The sequence below is a fragment of the Maniola hyperantus genome, chromosome 5 (assembly GCF_902806685.2).
Source record: "Maniola hyperantus chromosome 5, iAphHyp1.2, whole genome shotgun sequence".
NCBI lineage: Eukaryota > Metazoa > Arthropoda > Insecta > Lepidoptera > Nymphalidae > Maniola > Maniola hyperantus.
Window position 1 is genome coordinate 9,495,192 of NC_048540.1, and position 8,872 is coordinate 9,504,063.

The 8,872-nt window shown below is 33.6% G+C and overlaps 1 protein-coding gene across 1 annotated transcript; it reads right to left on the bottom strand.

Moving 5' to 3' along the window:
• Positions 1–1,904: 1,904 nt before the first annotated feature.
• LOC117982559 (larval cuticle protein LCP-22-like) lies at positions 1,905–3,540 on the bottom strand. The gene is made up of 4 exons (XM_034968924.2): positions 3,447–3,540; positions 2,846–3,330; positions 2,561–2,732; positions 1,905–2,176 (listed from the first exon to the last, which is right to left on the bottom strand). The coding sequence occupies exons 1-4, from the start codon at positions 3,456–3,458 to the stop codon at positions 2,063–2,065; spliced, it is 783 nt and encodes a 260-aa protein (XP_034824815.1). The 5' UTR covers positions 3,459–3,540; the 3' UTR covers positions 1,905–2,062.
• Positions 3,541–8,872: the final 5,332 nt, after the last annotated feature.

Consider the following 8,872-nt stretch of genomic DNA (forward strand, 5'->3'; position numbering starts at 1 on the left):
GTATCTGCCCAACGAGAAGCCTTCATTGGCTCCCCAGCAACACTTCCTCGCTGATCTATTTGGCCTGCTTAGATTCTGGACTGAGCTCGGCTGGCTGGAGTGATCCGGTTGGGAGCTGCACCAGTGGTTTCACGTATAGTGGACGGCGGCTACATCTAAGTATGGGAAAAAACCAGGACAGAAACAAAAGAAATGGTGCAGAGAGTGGAGTCATACGACTACCGAAAGACTATTGTAATAAGATTAAATAAATAATTATTTATTTAATCTATGTTATATTTTCTAAGGTGACTGACTGACTGATTTATCAACGCACAGCTCAAACTACTGGAAGGATCGCATTTGGCATGCAGATAGCTATTACGACGTAGATACCCGCTTGATCCGCTAAGAAATAATTTTCGAAAATGCAATCCCTAATAGGGTAAAATTGGGGTTTGAAATTTGAGTAGTTCACGCGGACGAAGTTTCGGCAATAAGCTAGTTAATTATATAACTACCAATTTTAAAAAAGACGTGCACAAAGGACCATTCATCATTATTGGAGAGATTTTTCCAGCATCAGCAGCTTTATTATTGACAGAAACCGGTAATTATTTATTTATCTGACTTTTTATTTAAGAATGAAAAAGTGGTGGGGAAATTGAAGGCAATCCGCGACAGCACCCAGAAAGAACTGAGTTTCAGAAATAGTTATGAAACAGTTCAGAAACAGTTTGCTAAATAGTCATAACTATTTAGCAAACTTTTAGTTCGGATTTTGGAAGATTTTCATTTCAAGGTCAAAGCCAAATCATTTGATCAAAATAGGTACCATTGAACACTTTTTGATTGGCAATTATTTGATTTGTAAGATAATTGATGTACCTAATGGCGATAATTAGTAACATAAACTTAAAACTAAAGCTACGAGGGTTCCAAACACGGCCAGAGGGCCTAACATGTGACCCACGAGAAATTTTTGTTTGCCCATTTTCTCATGTTCATATTCATAGAGATAAGACGAGTAGGTAAATGCGTGGACAAAATTTTTAGGTGTGCAGCTCTGAGATGTAAAAACGAGTCTTATCTTATCAAATACAACCCTGAAATGAGATTTTTCTTTTCAACGGTATTGCTTGAATACTCTGGAATACAGATCAATGAAAAATAATAAATAGTGTGAATTTCTCCGTTTATGTTTTTTTATTGCCTTGTACCGATCTTAAGGGACATAGCAGCTTGCATACGAGAAATAGACATAGTTTAAAGAGTTCCCACAGGATTTTTGTAAAATCGAAACCTACCCGGACAAATGCTATCATTTAGTAATTATTATTAATACGAGGTGAAAGTAAAAATTAAATTTTTCACTCTTTCCTGACGACTAATTAACCATTCCTAGTAATACTGCAAGGTCCATAATCCAAAATACAAATTTTTAACGATCATGTATGAACTTTAACTTATATGTATTTTTAATTTGACAGATAGTCGTCCCATTAATTATTATTTATTCTTCCTAATTAATATTAATGAAATAAACTTTGAACTAATTTTCATCAGGTTTAAAAGGTGATCTAAAATTATATTATAATATTAGATCACCTTTTAAACCTGATTTTATTGATCTTCCTCTAGTATCGATTTTCAAGCCACATCGCATCTTGTGATTCTTGCCTAACTGGATCAAAAACCACCTAATATACTAATGTTTGCATTAAAACACACTTTAAATGTCTATTTTAATAAAAACCATACCAAAGTTCAAAATATTGTAACCTTTGTTGTTACAACAGTAATTGTTTTTAATTATTATTTATTCTTTTAGTATGATTTGATTAGGAATTCGAAAAAGTAGGAATTCGTTTTTAGGAAGAATGATATATTTAGTAAAATTTTCAACTATTTCCTTTTATTAAAATTTTCATAATTCACACTCAAAATGCATCAATTCGTATTTCAAATTATAATAACAATAATTATCACATTATTTTATGTATTTTGTACATTTATTAAATTATTTCTAAGTAGTTTGGAATTTAAGGTCGTGGTGGTTTTATTCGTTAAATAATAAATAAAATTAATTATTATAGTTGGCGTTGAGGACGGCAGGGACTGGAGCGGATCTGGCGACGTAGGCGAGGGCGCGAGCGATCTGGTCGGGCACTGGTGGTGGTTGGGGAATAGCGTCACCCTGGAATGCAAAAAATAATGAATTAGCAAAGTTATCTAGATGCAATTTACCGTTTATAAACATTTTCAGCCCTATTTGCTGTTTTGGCAAAATGCCTAAGTATTACACTTACAGCAATAATTATGTTCTGTGCTTACAATGTTTCGGTTGCATAAGATGTCTTTGATGATCCTGAATGTGTTTATTACACTGATTCTGAATAAGTAATCTATATTATCTGTCCTAATTTTAAATATATATAGTATAGAAATTTACAGTAAAAGAGTCAATTATATGAACAAGTTTAGTATAACAGATAAATGAAAAGTGTACTTGTTGTTATTATTTTTAATTTATTGGTCATATTGCTTTTACTGATATCGATTAATCTTATAGAAAACTTACAGTAGCCCGGTAACCGTTCTCGTCAGCAACCCAGTTGATAGCAATGACCTGACCCTCGGGGGCGTACCAGGAGAAGGAACCTTGAGCGACGTCAGGAATTACCGGTGGGTTGCCACCGAAGTTACGGGGTACACCCTCGGCCTGAGCGGCAATACCGTTGTTGGTTTCGTAGCTATAAATTAAGACACATAGTTAGAAGAGAATTTAGAGAATATATAATAATTTAATAGAGTTTAAAGAATTTATTCTTATAACAAAAGTTTATTATGTTTATACTATACTCACAAGTAACTGTAGGAACCATCTGGGTTGATTTCATTTCCGTATTTCACAGTCTCAGCGGAACGGGCGTCAGCAGCCACCCTGGCGGCGGTAACGCCAGGGACGAAAGGAACGGGGGCAATGGGGGCGACAGGCGCGACGGGGACGAAAGGAGTAGGAGTGACCACGGGGGTGATGACTGGTGCAGGGGTTAGTTTAGGAGCTACTGATGGGGCTGGGGTCACTGTGACTGAGGGGCGGGGGAAAGGAGTGGAAGTGACGAAAGGCTTGAAGGGGGTGTACTGGTTCTGCTGGTTGCGGTTGTACTGGTTGTTAAAAGGGTTGTACTGGTTAGTATTGTAGCGATTGTACTGGTTTTTGTTGTATTTGTTGTACTGGTTGGGGTTGTATCTGTTGGCCTGGTACCGTCCGCTGTCAGGGTTGTATCTTCCCGTGTTAGGGATGAGTTGAGCGTGGGCGACCGCCACCACGCATGCCAATACGACCACCTGAATTCACAAAATACCCATATTAGTATCACCAAAAATTTTAACACATCGCATTTAATATCAGTATCCACGATTTTATTTTAATCAAGTAATCGATTTTATTTCAAACTACTTACGGCGAATCTCATTTTAATTTTTTAAGATTGCCTAGCTTCGTTGAACTAGTTTGAATGCGGATAAAAAATCCGCGCACGCTTTTATATCAACGATAGAACCACCCACTTTGGACAACGAATTGCAATAACATTTAAATAATTTGCTATGAGAGTGAAGAATTGTTTTTAATAAAATAACACTTGGTCTATCCATATTAGGCATTAAATCATAAGGTCATTTTGGAGTCAAAGTGTTCATAGCTTTTGTTTAAACAATAATTTTACCACAATTACTTGAAGTAATATCATTTCCTTCTATCATATTCATATCTTAGTTCATTTATTATTTAAGTGAGGACATGAAACATTATAAGTTAATTAGTAGACTAATTTATTTTTATTGGAATAATAAAACTCAAACGAGATTTCTATAATAATTCAAAGTATAATAGCTTAATACTATTGTTTGTAGTGCATTGTTTGATTTTGTGTGTTGCTTGTTTCTATTTTTGTACTTTGTTCATTGAAAATTGATTTATTAACCACTTGCTTACTAACTTAATATCACTAAATCTATTTTTTAAACACATTATTCTGTTAATAAATAGTCGTATTTTGTGGGTTTGGGTTCTGTAGTAAACAAGGAACCCTTAGATCCGTTTGTAAAATATGATGTTTTAAAGTGCTAATTTTTATAAGAGTCAAGTGCCCCCCCCCCCCCCCCCCCCCCCCCCCCCTGTATCAGCCAAATGGTAGTATACAGGAAGGTGAAAAAATTCACAGCAGTAGTATATATAATTAATATTAAAGGAAAACTATCATGGGTAAGTAGGGTTCACAGGTTAAGGAGCTATAAATGTTTTTCGAGGTTAATTATTGTACGTAGATATTATGAGTTGCATATTAATGTATGTTATAATTGTATTGTATCTATTGTATAGTATATTTAGTGATTGATCGTAATCCTATTCGTTTCATTTAGTTTAGATTGATTTATTGTTATACTAGCTGACCCAGCAAACTTTTGACTACGGAACCCTACACTTGTTACTTTTTAATATAAGGTCCCACTCGAAGGAGTATGCCAAAAAAGACATTGTGTCTTATATGTAGTAGGTATGTCTATTCTGTAGCGGTAACAAACTATAACTATACAAAAAATTTACTTTAAAACTAATACTTAGTTTTCAAATGTTTGTAAAACGAACAGACAGACAGAATGAATAGACGAAACTAGAAGCTCTCCTCGTTTTCCTACAGACTATAAAAAATATAAATATAGATTTCTAAACTAAAAAGAAGTATTTGAAAGAAAGAGGATATTGACAATTTAAAAAGGCTGTAGGTATACTATAAAAGTCAATAATATCTCGAAACAAAACAGACGGATCTGGGTGTGAGCTGTAAATCTTATACAAAATGTACACAATAAAACACTATACAAAGGCTTTTAAAATTTATTCGCAAATTAGTAGTGGATATTATTTAAAGATATTTACTAGCTATTTTCCGTGACATTGCGTACATAATAATTAAACATATTAATTATGTTATTATTACTAGACGATGCCCGCTATATCGTCCGCGTGGTTTTAGGTTTTAAAAAATCCCGGGGAGACTCAATAGTAGGGGTAAGTCAATCTCCGGAATGCAAGCTATCTCTGCTTACATTCCGCTTTCTTTAAGTTTTATTATATTCCTCTAAGGTTGCCTGAAAAAGATCGCAAATAGAAATGTCCTACCTAACTGACCGACTCATCTTCGCCCAGCCTAATACCCTTGGACCTAGGAAACTGAAATTTCGCACAGAAAGTCCCTTCGCAATCTAAACAAAGGCGGAGTTATCTGAAACTCCCACGAGATAGGAAATAAACAGGATTTACATTTTCGCCGACCGAAGCAACGGGCTGTCTCTAGTTTTTAAAATGTATTAATTAAATTTATGCATTGAAATATGTTAATAAGTAACTATTTAGTTCCGTTTACATCTTATCATTAACTAAAAGCTTAGTTGTTTGTCCTTCAATAGTGGCGAAGGTCAGCATTAAGCTTTAAAATAGGTATTATTCTATAAACGGACGTAATTAGCTGTTGTATAATGTTAGATCTACGAGTGGTTCGCCCCGAACTGACGTCACGTCCCATGAGTTCGGAGTTCAATTTTCCACAGACGTAACTTTGTTTGCCCCATGTTGCATGCAAATAATGTTCACTTGCTTCTTACTTTTGACTACCTTTGATATTATTTTCAAAAACAAGACAGAAGTGACAGTTCCCTGTAAAAATATTTTCTAGTCAAATATGGTCATGAAGAATCCTTGCGTGTCAATCCATTTATTTATAAAATTCAGTGTCGTACTGTAATTCTGTAGTATAGAGAGTATCCCTCATTTTCTGAGTAGGTATGTATATTATTATATTCCAAGAGCTTGATTTTCAAAACGCCTTATTTCACACACAGATATGTAATTTTTTCTCAATTGAGTTATTTAGGGAGTTAAATGCCGATGTGCGATTTTTTATTAAATCTAAAGTAAAATTAACTTTTCAAAGAAAGTTCAACGCAAAAACGTACATGTTACAAAATACATTGTATTAATTTATTTTGTAACATAATTTAGTTCGATTCCCGGTAATTTATTCCGAAATGATGACTAAGCGTATAAAAGTATGAGGTGAATTTGTATTGCCAGTAAAATACCAATAACCTGTCAACATTTTAATTTTTTGCTTTTATAATATTTATTTGAAACAAAGAAAACAACATTCCTGAATATAATATGGATAAAAAAGATAGCCAAATTAAAGAATGCAGAAAGTGCATAATGGGCTAAGAGCCCGCGCAAGCAAGACCTTCGATATTTTATAAAAGGGCATATTGCATGGGAGGAACGTTGGTTTGTGTATAATGTAGGTATATAGATTTAATTATTAGAATTATTTAATTAAAACAATTTGGCTTTATAAATTATTATCACATCACAATATAACGTTTAAAATATTTTAAAAATGTCATCTTTTTTGTAGTATTGCACGCCACAAAGTCGCAATCTGTTAGGACTATTAAAACTTAGTATAACACCTGAACATATACACAGTTAACGCAATAAAGATTTATTCTATTCTATAGTTTATTTAGGAAAAAAGTAACGGACTTAAGAGCCAGCACGTGCCTACCATACCTTCGTTATTTTATAAAAGATTAAAGTTTCTCTGCTCATTGTCCCATCGTCCCTCATTGTTGATCAGTGACTATGAACTTTGGCTCATGGTGGCTTTGGGAGATAACAGGCAATAAATGTGTAAAAAATCTTCAGTCTAGTGCTGACGTCACTAAAATAGCGGCCACGCACATTAGCAAATTGCGGGATTTATAGGTAATTTAATTTTTTCAGCATGCCATTTTGACTCCAAGAGAAACTTTTTAATACAGAATAATCTGTATTTTATAGGTAACAATAACTGTGTACATTTGTATTTTCTCAATATATGAGATATCCTGAAAATTGTTCAAATCATTGAAAGAATTGACTCTTTAAATGTTATTTTTAACACTAGATATAAAAGATTTGGTTTCTTTTATAAGTAAAAGATTTCGGTTTCTCAATACTTCATTTCTACTAAAAAACAAAAACATTTTTTTTACAATAAAAACTTATTTGATTTTTTATTTATATTTTATTGCACACAAGAACAACACAAGTAAACATGTTAAAAACATACAAGGATCTTAATCTCATAGCCGTAGCATGCAAAGGCGGCCTTATCGCTAAAGCGATCTCTTCCAGGTACCTAACCTTTGACGAAAGGAATCACGAAAGCACGGGTTTGGTGCGGCAGCGGAAAACTTGTAACTGTGGAAGAAAATGCCATCTAAGAACAAAATAAGGAGTTGCTTTGATTTTCTGGGATTAAAAGTATCCTTATGCATATTTGTCTGGCTTTAACGACATCCATACCAAAAATCACGTCCATTTTACTCCGTTGCGACGTGATTGAAGGACAAACCAACAAACGAACAAACAAACATACTTTCGCATTTATAGTATTAGTAGGATGGATTATAATTTCAATGGCGTAAACTTCTCAATCAATTATTAGTTTAACCTAATTCGTAATAGGTCATTAAGAATTAGGCATTCTATAAATATTTTATTGTTTTGCATAAATATTCGAGTAAGAATGTTCGTTTCATGCGTCATTTTATTGTTTGTAATAGAAATAGGGTTAGCAGGTGTATCAAAATTTATGTTTTCATAGCATTTTGAACAAAGTTCTATCTTTACTCAGACATTTGTAAATTTCACTTTTTGTTTCTTAAGTAGCAGTTTCATAAATTACTGGCGTGATTTTTAACTAATTACTTTTATCCACCTTGCGTTGCGTACGGATGCGATGCGATGCACCGTGATGAGATGCGTAGTGATGCGATGCGATGCGTAGTTGCGTTGTGATGCGATGGATTGCATTGCGTTGCGTTGCGAGGCGATGCGATACGGTGCGATGCAATGCGTAGATCGCTACGCATCACATCGGGGTTGAGTTGCGTTGCGTTGCGATGAATCTCGTGTATTTAGAAAAAAAAAAAAATCTAAGGCTACATTTTAGATACTAAATTCGACAATTTTTAAATTGTGGCAGTAAATTAACAACCCTAATAAAAAAATAAATCAAAAGAATAGTCTTATATTTATAACATTGGAATTTAAAATATGCTCCAATATATCAAACAAAACACACGTTTTAAACTGTATCATTCAAATTGTATCCTTGTTTGGTATTAAAATGAATGAATAATAAAATATTAACCACCATTATAGCTTCTTATAATATTTTAACACGGAAACCATTTTTTTCTTGTTTTTTAGGGTTACCTAACCGAAAGCTATGAAAATAGAATTGACAAGCTTTTTGCTACGTTACACATATAGGTAGGCCTTTGCATACAATTATTTTTTAGTTTTAGTTTTTTGTAATAGTTATGTAATATTTTTTGTGTGCAATAAAGTATTTCTATCTATCTATCTATCTATCTATAGGTAGGTCTAATAAAAACGTCGCAATCTATAAAAAAGATTAACTGATTGACTGATATATCAACGTACAGCTAAAACCACTGCACTGTCTAGAAACTTGAGATTTTTCATGTAGGTTTTTTCTGCAACACACCGCTACTAAAATAAAATTTACAGAAATTATAACTTAACGAAGCTGGTCAGCTATAATAAGTTTATTATTATTTATGCCATAATAAGGAGAACCTCATCCATATCCATAGTAGGTAATATTAAAACATGTGAAAGCGTATCTTTCTGCTAGCTTTTCACGGGCCATCTGTTTGACCATTTTGACGAAACTTGGTTCGGGGCTATGCTACTTTTCATCCCATAAAATCAAAGAGTTCCCGCGGGATTTTAAAAGCCCACCCGTTTAACTGATTTTGACGG